Source organism: Colius striatus, chromosome 10, assembly GCF_028858725.1.
Source record: "Colius striatus isolate bColStr4 chromosome 10, bColStr4.1.hap1, whole genome shotgun sequence".
Lineage (NCBI taxonomy): Eukaryota > Metazoa > Chordata > Aves > Coliiformes > Coliidae > Colius > Colius striatus.
The window spans coordinates 17089607-17104730 of NC_084768.1; the positions used below are offsets into that span (position 1 = coordinate 17089607).

At 44.3% G+C, this 15124-nt stretch overlaps 1 protein-coding gene across 3 annotated transcripts in view; it reads right to left on the reverse strand.

The window, feature by feature from the left end:
* Positions 1-7443: 7443 nt before the first annotated feature.
* SUCO (SUN domain containing ossification factor) overlaps positions 7444-15124 on the reverse strand; it is a 39194-nt gene continuing 31513 nt past the window's right edge. For all 3 annotated transcript variants that reach the window (XM_062003677.1, XM_062003678.1, XM_062003676.1), the window contains 6 exons: positions 14491-14578; positions 13050-13154; positions 11146-11300; positions 10722-10804; positions 9513-9568; positions 7444-9343 (listed from right to left, as the gene is read on the reverse strand). In XM_062003677.1, the coding sequence (XP_061859661.1) occupies positions 8897-9343; positions 9513-9568; positions 10722-10804; positions 11146-11300; positions 13050-13154; positions 14491-14578 (934 nt within the window). In that variant the 3' untranslated portion in view covers positions 7444-8896. The remainder of the gene's footprint in view (positions 9344-9512; positions 9569-10721; positions 10805-11145; positions 11301-13049; positions 13155-14490; positions 14579-15124) is intronic.

The window sequence follows — 15124 nt, forward strand, 5'->3', positions numbered from 1 at the left end:
CGCTCCAGCAGCAAACACCCAGCTCGGATGCTGCAGCTCTGTGAAAGCCTCAGACACCAGCAGCAAAACCCCAAAGAGCTTCCGCCCTCGGCTGCAGGTTGGGGGCACCCGCCTGCTCCTCCCCCCGAGGCAGCAGCACGCAGAGCAGGGCCAGCCCGGCAGCACAGGCACCAACAGCCTCAGGAAGGAGTGTGCCCGGCAGCAACATGCCCATGGGGCACTCCAGGGCTCTGCTGCCACGCAGGTGGTGAGCTATCAGCCACACACACACCAGCCAACCACCTGCTCAGGCAGAGGCAGCTGCTGTTCCACTGCTGGGCCACAACCAGAGCAAAAGGAACACCAAAAGCCCCAGCACCCTGTGCAAGGGGAGAGGCAGAGCTGAGGACTCCTCTCAGCAGAGGGAGGAAGATCCCCATCTCAAGTGTAGCTGTGGGAATTGCTTCATTTCACATAGGACAAATTACTGGCATCTGTTGTGCACTCCACATCTTTTCCTGGCTGAGTCCCACTGATAAAAAACACCTTAGCCTAGAAGAGGAAGGCAGTGTCAGTGCTGCAGCCTCAGCAGAGCTGCCCCAGTGTTAACAGCCCAAGCAGAGCCAGCTCAGTGGGCTGCCTTCACCCACTGACCAAATCATTGTGGTATGCTGTTCAGGCTGAACCAGCCACGTGCTGCCACGTGGGAAACACACAGTGCCTGGGGGCACAGGCAGGCTCTTCTGGCAGCTTCTGCTGCCCTTCTTACCTTTGCAAATACTATCTCCAATCCTACAGTCCACTTTTAACACGAAAAAGGAAAACTTAGAGAGGGAAAGGCATTTTTATGACCTCAGGTCAATGCTGAGCACTGCAGCAAGACCTAATCTGATTGAGTGACTTGTGATTAAGGCCTGGAGTAGACACTGCTACTCATCTTGGTAGAATTTCTCTTTCCTTCCAAGAAAATATGCAGAATTTAGACCATGCAGCAAGGGCCAGCACTTACAAGAGCTCATCACAAAACCATACTGAGGAGAGGCAGGGAGACTTCCGTTCCTCAGCTCCCAGTTTCCATTCATTGACCGCGAATTTTAGGTGGTGGCAGTGAGATTTCCCCACAGATTTACAGGTGCACCCAAGTGATTACAAGCAGCAGTTTGCTTTTTCATCTTACAGACCTACATTGTGGTGTGCATTTGTATTGGGCAGTCTTCAGAAAAAGGAAAGGCTTAATCCAAGAACAAACTGGAGCTTTGTCTCCTCTGTGACTGAAGGAAGAAATCCAACACTCAGGCTTTGATCTTCACCATCAAACCTGGGGTCTGAGAACAGAATGCTTTCACAACATATACACACTTGTTTCTCCAAAGCAAGGGCTCAGCTTTGCCTCCAACCACACCAAGAAGTCAGACGTGTCCTCAAAGCCTCTTGCCTGCACCACCAGACACCCCACTGCTTTTTGAAGGTGTTCACCACAGCCCTTTGCTGCAGCAGTGATCTGCAGCACGAGAGCTTTCAGTGACCCGTCTGGCTATGCCTTGTACTTCAAGGTTTCTGACAGAGAAGACACAAAAGCAGTGTGAATTCAGCTCCAGCAGCTCAAGCCAAGTCATGCTTATCCTCACTCCATCCTCCTCCTCCATCTCAGAACGTGCTTCCCAGCCAGCCCCAGGACAGGTCCTCAGCCACTCCTACCATCCCATCAGCAGCAGAGGGTCATACCAAGGGCTGGGCTCAGCTCCCCACCTCCCATGCCACAGCCTGTTTCAGCTCCTCCCATGGCTCTCAGCAACATGGACAGTGGTGGCAGGGAGGTCCTGCTTCTTTAATGCCCTCTGTGGACCATTCAACTGCTGTAAAATACAATGATGGCTCAAGGAGCAAGAACTGAAGCCTGGGACTTCTTCAAAGTGGGAGGCACTGCTGGCAAGCATGCCACAAGTCCTCAAGCATACAGCTTTACCCGGGGAGGATCCACTCTCAAGTCTTCTCTGACATTGTTTAATGCAGACAGCTTATCTCAGTGGGATTGTAGGCACAGCTGCAACCTCCCTTAAATGTCAGAAGAGTACTCATTTCTCACCCACTGCTTCCTATTTGCACAAAGATGTTTTTCATGGGTGGATGGGAAGGCAGAGACGATGAAAGCACTTTCAACCATGTCTGCTCCACCTTGTGTTTTGGATGCTCATATCAAGAGCCTGCTAGTTCCATGTGCTGTGGCAAGTCAAAGATTTTGGGCTATTTTACCATCACAAGACCATTTTTGGTGCAGAGGCTGCTTTCAGAGACCTGTCCCTCCCTAGCACACCCTGCCATGCTGGCCCTGATGTCACGTATTTCCCGTGGCACCACTTTCAGAGATCACCAAGTTGACAGACATTGGATGACAGCAGCATGTGGGGCTGTGTGTGGCACACCATGACACACAGGCTCTGTGCTCTGCTGGCTCCCTGCTGCTCAAGCAACACACATTAGCAGGGCTTTTGAAACATTAATGGGACAACTCGCTACACTCAAGTCCCGTGAATCTCTTCTGCTAGAAGGTCTAGAGACAGAATTTAAGACAAGGTTGAACTCTCCTAAAATACAGGGTAAGGACAGCTGGGCAGGAAAGGAGGATATAAAGATTAAAAGGATGTGAGATCTGTCTATCAGCCTCCCTATACCCCCTTCACCCAGTCTGCAAGATGCACACTGTTTTCAGTGGTCTTATGTCATTTGAGCAGCAGGGAATATTTTCAAACATCTTCCATACCCTGTAGCAGAGAATCATCCCCCTTTGCCAAAAACAACAGAAGACAAGCCAGTCACACAGACAGAACAAGGGGGTTTGCTCAGAACCTCCTCCCCATCCCCACCTTACCCCCAGAGATTTAGGATTTCTTATTAATGGTACACTCTATTATGCTGAAGTTCATGTTGTCAGCAAAGAGAATCATCCAGCAGCTAAAAGTCTGCATCAGCTTAAAACACAGCAAAGAAATCAGGACTTGAAGAATGACCCAGACGTAACCTGTGGGAGCCTGTGGACTCCACTTCTAACAGCTATAGGCTGGCATTGCAGTGTTTAACACAGGTCTTTTCCTGCAAGCAAGAGGCTTTGTTCTCTCCTTTGCCATGATGGCAGGCAGCAGTCTTGGGTTCAGCAGAAGTGCTCTGGCCTGAGGCACGAGAGAATCCAAGCAGCTGAGAAAAAAAAGAGGAAGAATTGAAAGCAGCAGAGTAAGATTGTCTTTCTTCTGTGTCTGTAGTAAGAGCAAGGAAACGTGGTACAGTGGTTGTGAGGTAATGGGATCTATCGCTTGAACATCTGAGAAAGAAGATGGTCATTTCATGTCATACAAGAGCTTAGTCATGGGAGAAAACAGAACAAGGTGCTGTGGCTGCAAGGAAGACCACAGCCAACGTGCAGGTCTTGATTTCCCATCCTCCTAGTGACGGTGAGAACTGTATTGATGAGCCCTTCAGCAGAATCTGCCTGCACAAAGGCAGCCATGGTCCTGAGAAAGGTCAGCTGGCTCTGCTGGCCAACAGGGCCTTGTCAGTATTTGACATTTTGTGAGCAGCCATTCTGAGACCTTTAAAAAAACCCCCTCAACTAACCAACTCCCACAACAGTTACCCCTCTTCTGACATCTCCCTCGAGATCCTCACCCCAGCTCTGCATCACTGAGCAAATTCAGGCCCTCTGGCATCAGTGTGGTATACATAGAGCCCAACACCAGCACTCATTACCCACACACCCTGACACTTCAGTCAATCCCCCAAAACGCCAGGAGACCTTCAGCTGACATTCCTGGGATTAACTTTGAGCTACAGGTGGTTTCACAGGCAACGTCGACAACCCTGACATTTCAGCAGTAACCCTGTCCAATTCTAACTGATAGAAGATGCTCATCAGTTGCTTCAGGTTATTTTTCTGGAAGAAAAAAACCCTGCCACAGACAAGGATTGTTTGCTGTGAGCTCACAGAAAACTCAGCAGCTGGATGTCTGCTCTAGCTATCATGCTTAACAAGGGAAAAAACAAGCCTCAGCTTGTTGATGCAAACATTTATTTTCCATTTCTAGCTCCACTAAGTGCAGAGTTAACTTCATCTCCATTCCCTACCAAAATCCACACCTCTAATCCTAAGTGGCACAGGCAAGACTTTGCAGCTCCCAGGCTGTGTATCCAATATGAAAGACAGCGGTAAGGCAGCAAAAAGCTTCTGGGTAGCCTGTTTAAAAGCTACTATTCTTAAATTGGAGAAAGGACATGTAAGTCAGACTGAGGAGTTTCACTCCCTTTCCTAAGATAACACATTATATCACAGTGAGCTCTGGGAACACTAATCCCCCTCGTGCTGTTACAAACCCCAGCAATGCCCTCAGCAGCACCTGATGCTGTCTGACACTCAGGGTTTCCAGGAGATGAGGCACATGCTACTTGAGGGGCTACCCACAACTCTCTGTGGTCAGGCCTCTGCACTTTAATTGTTCCAAATGAAGTGGAACATGTTTGTACCTAGTGAAGCACGCTAAGCTGTTCCATCTTGTTTCATCTCACACTAACTTGACAAAAGCAGAAGCCACACAAAAACTCCTTATATTCGAGTTCTCTACTTAACAATACCATACAGCCAGCCAAGTTTGCATGTTCCAAAAACATTGCATTTCCACTCTGATGCTTAATGTCCATAACCTAAATACCTGCTTTTGGCAAACATGGTTAGTAATTTACTTACACAAGGTATATGTTTGTGACTACCCATCCTCCCCTGGAAACTTTCATCTTGCTTAACCTTGCTTCTGACCTTGGGCTCAAGAGCTGCCCAACACTACACCTGCTGGCTTCTGGGCATTTACACCAACAGCTATTCAACCTTATTATGTGATATCACAAGATGGACTAGGCCTTCCCATTAAGTATCCATAGCATCATGGGAATTTGTCAAGTTTTATAAGCTGTCCTCATTAGAAACTATTGTCTCTATTGTCTCTATATACAGATTACGACCAATTTAAGAGACTTGATTTCACCAAAGGATAAAGTTTGAAAGCTAGAGTCAGTGTGACATTAATAAAACTGGAAGTAAAATATGACTCAGGAGCCCACATGAAAGGATAACATTAAGCAATACCAACTTAACATTAAGAGCCTTTCTTTCTTCTTTTAAAGAAAAAAGTGGTTACAAATAACTGAAGGCAGCAGCAGGCGGAAGCTGTGGTTCAGTCTCCACTACACTGCCAGAACAAACACTCTCAAGCCTGCAGCAGCCCTCTGGGCTCTGTAGGTCCCCTCACGTGTTGCCCTTCCCAGCAGCTGGAGCATCACCTGTGCTGTGTCTGGAAAAGTCTCAGCTGCAATGCTTACATAGGAGAATGGGAAATCCCTCCTTGCCTCAGACAACAGTGTCTGTCAGGTGACTCTGGTTGATGTGCTTTATTGCTGCTAACAGCCATCTCTGCTGAACCAGCACAAAAACCAAACAGGCTATTTTTCAGCATGCCATCGGAGTTTCTGTGAGCTGGACAGTTAAAGCACTAGAGAAGTCTGCACTGGGTGCAATACCTTTGGTCTCCATCACACCAGCAGCACTCATGCAAGCACCTGTTGACTCAGAGCCCAGAGGCAGCAGTTCCCAGGAACAGTAAGTAGTTTTCAGGAAGATGAACCTACCCAGCACCCATGACATCATTTATTCTTGACATTGATTTGGGGGTACACTTTCAGAAGTGGGAATGCAGCAAGACGTTTTCAAAACAGTTTTGAAACATGGGAGCCCGAGTGAAAAGAGTTTCAGCCCCTGTGTTACCTACCAGTTACAGCATCTGTCACATTTCCAGTGTGAACTGGAAACCATGTGGCCGCCAGTCATGCTCTCACCAGAGCTCTGCTCTGTCCATTTAGACTACGCTGTGTTCCCATGGCATGTTTCCTGTGTCTTCCTTACATGCCAAGTTTATTGCTGGTGTTTTTTCCACAGAATGCAGCAACTCCTTAGATCTATGTCATGCCCAATTATTAAAATACAGAGGCAGTAGGGTATTAAATGACTGCTTTAGAATGCATGTAGTTTTACATTTGAAATGGTTAACTTGGAAATGTGAACATGCACAACCTACTCAGACTTAGCAACACCTAAGGGTATAAACCAGATCCCATCAGCAGAAGAGTGTCAGCAAAAAAGGATTTCAGTCCCAGGCAAAGTATCACCTTCCCAAGAGAGAACAGGGATGCATCCTTAAATGCTTTTAAACAAATACAATACCCTCTCCTTGCATGAGGAAGCATTGAGGAGTGCTGCTCCTCAAGTCGGGTAATCCAGTCTAGGAAGCAAAGGTACACAGCACAGAAAGAAGTTGTCCATTACAGCAAAATAGAAGAGGATGACGAGGAAAGTTTCTGGCCATCCATCGAACTGCTGCTTCCAGGAAAAGCAACTGCCCTTGCCCCAGAGCTATATGCTCACCACATTCTGGCTGGCCTGTAAACATTGGGTGAAAGAAAAAATAGCTCCCCCAGTTAGACACACATTTGCTGCCTGCACATTGCATCACTACTCACTTGGCCTCACTCTACACCTGTCAGCACATTCTAGGTCTGTCAGTCTTTGGTTTATAGCCAGGCAGTCAAGATGGGGCTGCTTTAAGAACTCAGTCATGTTCAGCTTCAGCAGATTCTTACTGAAGAGAAGAACAGGTCTGTGGTTGCCAGGGCAGTAGAGGAAAGCACACTTCCTAGAAGTGACGTATCAAGAGGAAGTCCAGTAAATAAACACACACAGAAAAACCCCATACACCCAAAAACCACCCCACTCCCCCCAGCAAGCCTCACATTCAATTGCTTTTGAAATCTTAGTGCTACGTGAACCAGAGAGTCTTGAGACACTCAAGGGAGAAGTTAGTGCTGGTGAGGTCTCATTGAGGAGAGGCAGATGCTGGGCAACCACAGAACTGGCATTTGGCTGCATGCAGTGCTGCTATGCTGGCTGGAAATCAGTTAGGAGGAAGTGACTAGAGTAAGGGAAAAACTTCAAGCTAGCTTGAAAATTCCGGTTTGAAATGATAAATTATTATCATTTTCTTTTCATGGCTTTTTATACCCTTCACAAATCTTAGCTCTGAGTACCAGGAGGACATTTATGCAGTCACTCTCGCAGAAAGCTACCATTTCCAAGGATGCCCTAGGTCAAGACATGAGCTGACACCAGCTGGAAACCTTTCCATCAGTGTTTGTGTGGCTACAGTTCCTCAACTTTCAGATTAAGAACCACTTAGCCTTCAGCTTTCCTCCCCTCACTCCCTCCCTTCTCTTTTTTTTAAATAGAGAAACACATCTAGGCTGACAAGTATTTGAGCTCCTTATTCTGGCCCAAAGGACTCCAATCCTTGGCCTGGGCTGAAATGTAAAGACTAGTCCTCCTCAGAGAACTGAAGCCACGAGTTTCATTTTGAAAGGAAAAATACCAGTAAATTAAAGACAAAGTGTTCAGATTTATTTGGAAATTCACAGTTTCTAATGGCACTACAGCTCTGTAGTCACATACTCTGTTCCACAACATTGTCTGCTGCACTCAGGTGCTACGTATTTTCCTCATCTGGGTTTGGAACCTTTCTGAATTCACGTTCAACACGTCTGGTTCATGTGCTCTGACTGGCTAATTGTGCAGATCAACTCCAAAAGTACATCACCTGAAAGTATTCATAAACTAACAAGAAAGCAGCAAAAAAAACAAAGGCTTTAAATAAGTCACATTACATACAATACCCAGGAAAGGCATTAAATCTGTTAAAAAGGGTACCACTAAAAGTGCTCAATAAGTTAACTTATTTTTTTACAATGGGAACCTGTAACACCTATCAAAAGGAATAACCTTTTGCTCCACTCACTCAGATACACACTCAGCATCTCAGCAATCACACATCCTAGAGTATCCAAATATACAATCACAGTCAAAATAAAAAACACTTGGATATGAAAATACCAACCATACAAACACTGCACATTTGTTAGCCAATACAAAAGCAAACGTTATGGAAATACCCACTTGGAACCAGCCTGACCAATCAGACTTGCAGGCTTTGCAAACTCAACACATCCAGAGCCGGCTCAGCCGGGCTGTTTCCTGAACTCTCAGCACACAAACAGTGAGCATTCCCCACTTGCTTGCTTCAGAAAACTACAGCAGGCAATTCAGTTCAATTTGTCAGCCTAAGACCCCTTCACACACAGGGAATCCTAAAGAGCAGTCATTCCTTTAGCACGTTGGGTTCCCACCTCCGAAATGTAACTGAGGGTAGAAACTAACACAATAACCATCCCCAGTGAGGCATTTTCCTCAACTGAGTTTGCAAAACCAGAATCCCGTCAGGCAAGTCCATCTATTAGTATTTTTACAGTATCCAGTCCACATCACTGAGTCCAGCTGAAGGCCAACACGTGTCCCTTTACAGCACTGTAGTGTTGCATCTTCAAAAAAAGCTAGAGAAATTACAAAATAAATCAAATGACAAACAATTGTATCTCCCCTCTTCCAGTGGCATTATAAATAGACAAAAGGCACATAAATATGGGAAGGTGCAAGAAATAGGAACAAAGCTAAAGGAAGAGGATTAGGCTTTTATCCCTATTCCACCCAACAAACTGGGTTTCAAAAAATCTCTGTCCCAGGAACTGTGAAAAAAAAACCTTTATAAAATGAACCCTGCCCTCCCTCCCCCCAAAGCTGTTCTCATAGGAAATTACCAGCCTCGTAAAGCTGCAGCTTATAGCCAAGATTGACACAATCCCATCTATTTAAAAAGACAGAAACCAAATTTCTGAATACTTTCCAATTAGTTGAGGTCTTCGTCTCCCACTATCCTCCCACAGAATACCACAGACTGTTCTCAAATGAACAAATGCTGTTCAGCTACTTCAGCTAGTTTTAGATGTGTCCAGAAACTGTTGTGACACCGAGCGTTCCCACCGTTATATCTTTGTTTCCTTTGATTATGTCATGTAGGCTTGGCATTGACCCTGACTTAGTCTGTATTAGAGATTTTATGAACTTCCCTTGGTCTGAAACTTTAGACCGTCTTCGTTTTATAACCCTCTTCTCAGTTTTTGTCTTTTGGGTCTGTCCATTGCACAGACTCGTACACGCTGAAATGCCACAAAAATAGGACTCCTCAGACTGGGAGGATGTTTCAGAGCTTCCTTCAGATGGAGGACCCTTGTATGACGAGTGATAAACTTCCCCAATGTTAGAGAAGTCCCTCTGGTTTGTAAACGGCTTCCTTCCTTTAATTTCCCCGTTGGCTATTGGATGCAGAGGCTCTGTTGTTGGCTTCAGAGTGTCTATTTTCTCACTTTTGTATTTACAACGCTTTTTCTGAAACCACAACAAAAGAAGCAGTTAGTGCTGCAAAGAAACAGCAGTTCTGGAAGGCAAGCAGAGGGTAAAAACCCAGCCTAGGAACTGGTGCTGGGGAAGAGTAGGCAAGGCAGCGGCCGCCTGGTGAGGGAGCCCGCTCAGTCCACACTCCCCACAACCACCCTACCTTCTTCTCTGGGGAAAACTTCAGGGGCTCCACAATGTACAGATCCTCTGGATCCCCTGCAAGACAGGCAACACATTTAGCAGTCCTGACACTGACAGCTCTAGAGCAACAGGATTAAATGAGTAGTAGCATGACAAAATATTGCGCTTCTCACACCCATTTTTGCCCCCGCTGTAAGTGAACGGGGGTACGAACATGTGAACACTGAAAATTATGTCACCACACAGAGAACTCCCCTGTGCTGCCAGGGCAGCTCTCAGCCACAGACACTTGACCCCCTGATAAATCAGGCCATAGGAGAAGTGCACAGAACATCCTTTGGGGACAAGGAACAAGTGTCAGCAAAAGTCAGCTTCTACCAAAACTAACCGCTACTAAAACAAGCTGTTTAGCATGCAGCCTGCCCAGACAGGACAGCTATCAGAGGCATGTGTACCTGCCAAGGACACACATGTGCAGGCTGGCATCAGACCAGTCCAGCAGTCCTCCATCACTGCTTTGTAAAGCATTATTCTAAAATGAAGTGGGAGAGAATTTGGGAAAAGCATTGGCTAGACTCTATTGCAACATGTTCCCCATTCATCTCACAAGTTCTCGTGCAGTTTTGTTCACAAGCAAGTTTGCTGCACTCAGAAAAGCACTGTCAGCTGCACACTTGGTAGCTACTGTCATCTGCAGCATTTTTGGTTTTGCATGATGGTGGTGGTCCAAGAAATGAAAATCCAGTTGTTCCAAGCATAACGTGAAGACTGAAGAGACCAAATCCCTCCTCGTATTCAAACAGTCTACATCGTCTTACTACTGTTGATAGATTTGGATCCTAAATATCTGCCAGGTTTTAAAGACAGACTGTCAGGATTTTTGAGAAGTGGGGCATTCAGACTTCCCACATGCAGCATTAAAAAGAGCACCATTTTCTGTAGGTTCCATAGCTTTGTAGACCTGAGTGCTTGCATGGATTGCTACCAACCCCAAGGAAACTTCTGTAGGGTATAAATGATTGCAAAGCCTACATTTGATTTTTTGGCATACTTGAACACAGTTCTATGTGGTAACTTGTTCATGAATCACCTTGTCCTTCAGAATATATACATGAACTACTATAATCCAGTGTATTCTGACCACAACCTGCAACTCCACTCTCATAAGCTTGCATCAACACACATTGTACAGCACTAAGAGAGACACTAGATGGATGGTATTCTTTACCAGCTAGCTGAAAAGACTGTGATCTGACCAGTGGAAGAGAAGTTCTTCTTTTCAAATTCATATCATCATAGGAGGAAAAACACCTAGGAAATAAAAACCACAAAGCTTTTTGATACGCATTTTTCTCAGGTTTGTGTCATACACATTTTTCATTAAGAAATATCTTTGTCAGCAGGAGAGAATCATCCACTGAGATTCCCCAGGAAGCCTGGCACAAAGTACTGTATTTGCAACAAGTGATAGAAGCATGTGAAGCCCCAAAATTCTAGGAGAGTGTTACCACAGAGCAGCAATGGCTTCACCATCAGTTTTGAGTCTGCAGAAAGACGACTGACAATAAAAGCAGGTGTGCCTGTCCCAGCAGATTTAGGAAATATCATTCAAAGCTGCAGGAAAAATTAAGTTTCAAATATAAATCCATTACCTTTTGGGGCTAGGGTAGTGATTACTCTTGGGAATTTTTGAGAGGTAATCCTCACAGAACTGAGAATTGCTTCTGCATCGCTGCACACAAAGCACCAAGCCCAGAATGAGACAGAGAACCAGAGAAATCACAAGGTAGGTCTGCCGATCGGAAACCTGGGAGAATTTGACACAATTGTTAAAGAACAGTTTAATGCTACTATTATTCTCATGTTTTAAACATTAAAACCCTTTAAGGAACACAACTGACATGTTCTCAAGTGACTTTCCTTTAATCTCACTAAACACTTGTTCAAGTTTGAGTATTTCTCAGAAGCCTGATGCAGTCTATTTCCACGCAGCATTCAAGGACTGAAAACCCTTAGCTGGTAACAGAGGACAAGATTTCACCCACTACAGTACTACCGTAACTTAAAAGAAGTAAATGCCCCTTGCAAAGAGCACTCAAACCTTTGCAAAAGTCATCTATTTTCCATAAGAAGGTGTACTAAGAAAATAATGTCTCTGTTTTAAAACTGAGGTAGTATTACATCCATGCCAACTGCATGGGATGGTTTTTATCAGCTGATGTTGCAGTACTTCACAAAATAAATACCATTATATTCACTTGATTCACTGGGTTTCATCTTTCTGAATACTCTTCCATCTCACAAGCTAGCAGAAGGATTTTTTTCAGCATGTTAATTTCTGAAGACTGACAAATGAAGCTGCCTAAAATTACATGGACACTGAAATCCAAGGGTATTTTGCTGGTAATGTTTAAAAAAAATGAATTGCACCACTGTTTTCCTATACAAATCTATCTCAAAACACACTAAGAGATCTTAGAGGTCATACAAAGGTTTAAGAAGAGACAAGGAACATGACTTCCCATTTTTTAATGAGCAAATGACTCAGACTAATAGACTCAGGTGGCCTGAGTGCAAACTCCACAACACTCATTTAACATACCCTTATGATCACCACTGTCAAAAGCTGGTTAAACACACAGCACTAGTGAACAGGAGCTTAGCCTGACAGCCATCAAAGGAGGAGTCTCACTAAGTGTTAGAAAGATGTCTTTGGCAACATGCACAGAAAAAAAAGGGTCATTTCTAGTGCTCTGCTTGAAATCCAGGGCTGGAGAACATAAACCTTTGAAAGAGCATGTTGCTGACATCGTTGCCAAAATTCCCCTGATCTCAAAAGGCCACAATGGCCAGAGGGGAAGGAGAAGAGTGTCTCAGCCATGCCAGCCTGCCATCAATAGCTAAGAGTGCAACACTCCATACATTTGTCTCTTACTACACCACACTTCCAGCAGGGGACGAGTATGTTCTCGCACACTAAACCTCCCATGGCAAGTCTGTTAATATTTAAGTGCTGGACACTTCAAAGTATCCAGTTTTACTCAAGTTGTGTAACAATGTCATGCAGTACAACTGGTCATATAACAACACAGCAAGTGCCAGAAAAGCTCTTGAAGCGTGAACTTTACCATTGCTTCTGACACATATCAAACATTCTATGTGCACAGCAAATCCCATTACTGCCATTTCCAAGTCAGCAGTTAACCTTCTAACTTCATTAAGAATGATTTCACAGGACAACATTAATTCCAGGAAGGCTGAGACATTACATTACTCTAATGAAGTTTGATCTTTATCCTTAGCTCATGCTACAAGTCACAGGGCTGGCAGAGCTGTAGGAGAAACTATTACCAATCTTGTTGCTCCTGAAACAGCTCAAGCTACTTAAGCTTTCTTCCCCTCTCTTGGCCAGCTGTTAAAGCAAGCTGAAAGCAACACTACAGACAACTACTCAAAGGAAGAGCTTCATTTAAAGACTCCAGGCCTCTTCAAATGGAGATGGTTTATGCATCTGTTTCCTTTGAATTCTTGTGCCATACTGGTAAATTATAGTTACCTCCTGCTTTAATTGCGCCACAGTTGTTGACAGATTAGAAACGAGTTGGGTCATATTGGTGAGCTGGGCTTGTAACAGCTGGATGGCTTCTGTCTGCCGCTGATCCTGCAACAAAGAGTCACAGCCAGGCTATTTAGGTTCCCACTATCAGACACTCACAGGTAAAGAGTCAGTGTTCCACCTAACACAGCCAAGCAGTTTGGAGCCACATAACCTGTTCACTCTTCTCAGGACAACTTCTACGTAACATTTGAAACCACTTGAGCAGCATTAGTCAAAAACATCAATATATTTACTTATCAAATAACATCATGTCAACAGCATTTCATTACAGTGACTTCTGCTACCTTCATTAAAGGCACATTAAGTAGCCGGTTCAATGTCATGGCTATCAGGAAGTCAAGTACTGTCATGTTACAAAATACACATGCAGATGACCAAGCAGAGCTGAAGTCTAAGGGCTGACACATAGCTTCTGCTCTGGGATCAGGTGGCTACTTAATGACAGGAGCCCAAGCCAGCCGGGAACATGTCCTCTGCAGCTGCCACCTCCTGCAGAAAGCCTTAACAGGATCCTCAATCCTATGAGAAACTAAGGAAGGTGAGCAGAATATCTAGAAGGTTAACCAAGAGGAGCAGCTCATACCAACTGGCATTTGATACTACTCAAAACTAACATAAAAGAGCTTACAGACAGTCTCAGGGAAGCTGCCTTTTTCTTCATTTTTTGAGGGATGGGCAAACTAGAGAAATTTCCCATTTGGGATTAAGTCTGCTGCACCACATGCACAGTTCCTGTAGTGATTATTCAACACTGCCAGTAGTGCTGCATTTCACAGCTGCTCAGGAAAGCTACAATAGCAGAGAAGGGAAACACTCTCCTTCAGCACTCACCTCCTTAAATCACATCTTTAAAGAATGAACTAAAGCTTTTGTTACACACACTACACTTCCAAATGCAAATTTGGCATAAGCCTTTACTGTACTCCCTCCTTTTCGAGAGGTTAGGTCTTTCAGTAATATTAGGGCAACTGTCTACCAATACTTCAGAGATGAAAACCAAACCAAGTTCAAAGTGGAAGAAAAAAAGGTGGTTTTGAGTGCAGCTACAACCAAGAAACAAGGGCTGGAAGTGATCTGGACAAACATCTTGGTCAAAGAAAGAGTTGAGTTTTAGCTGTTACCAGCAGACAACTGACTTCCTTCTTCAAATACAAGAACCAGAAACAGAGCTGGAAAGTGTTTTATCCAAAACAATTGGGAGTGTACCCAAAAACATTATTACAGAGAAAAAAACAACCTGGGAAGCATGTAATGGAGTTTCTTATAGAAGGCTAATAAAAATATCCAATTGAAGGAATTTCTGCACCTTCTTGAAACTCTTTCTTAAAGGTAAACTTTCCTAAGCAAGAAAACACTGAAGTGCTCCAACAAACCATACCTGCTCTTCTGCTATTCTTGAGGTGTTCTGCAGTTTGATTATTGTTTTATTGAAAGCCTTCTGCATCTCCTCCATTTGCTTTCGGTACCTTCATTAAAAAAAAAAGAGAGAACGTAAAGGTCTGAAATGCTAGTTGATGAACTCCTCAGCACTACACTTCATAGCAGAAGAAAGCTTCTCTTTACCCAAAAGTTTATGTTCTAGTTAAACATAAAATTTCAGACACAAAACAGGGTTGGGCCTCTCTAGGTTCTTTTGTGAGTTTGGTTTTTTTTTTTCCCCAAGGTTAAAGTCAAATCCATTTCAACAACTTAAGAGCTTGGCAGTCAGTAAACTGACACAGACAACACAACAGTAAATATAACAAAGAGCCCTTTCTGAAATATGTACATTTCCCAGCTCTCCTGTGGCTAAGGAGCACCACACATAAACACTAATACACAAACACAGAAAGTCTGGCTTTCCTCTCCGTTCTCCTTTCTTCAACAAGAGTTATTACAGATAACAGAGTAGTTTCAGTGAAAACAATCAATTCAGTAAAGAAAGCATTTAACTCTGTCATTCAGTGCAACAGCAACAGTGGGATACACCCTTTTGTTGAAAGGATTATGGTCAGGATTAGCATTTAAATCCT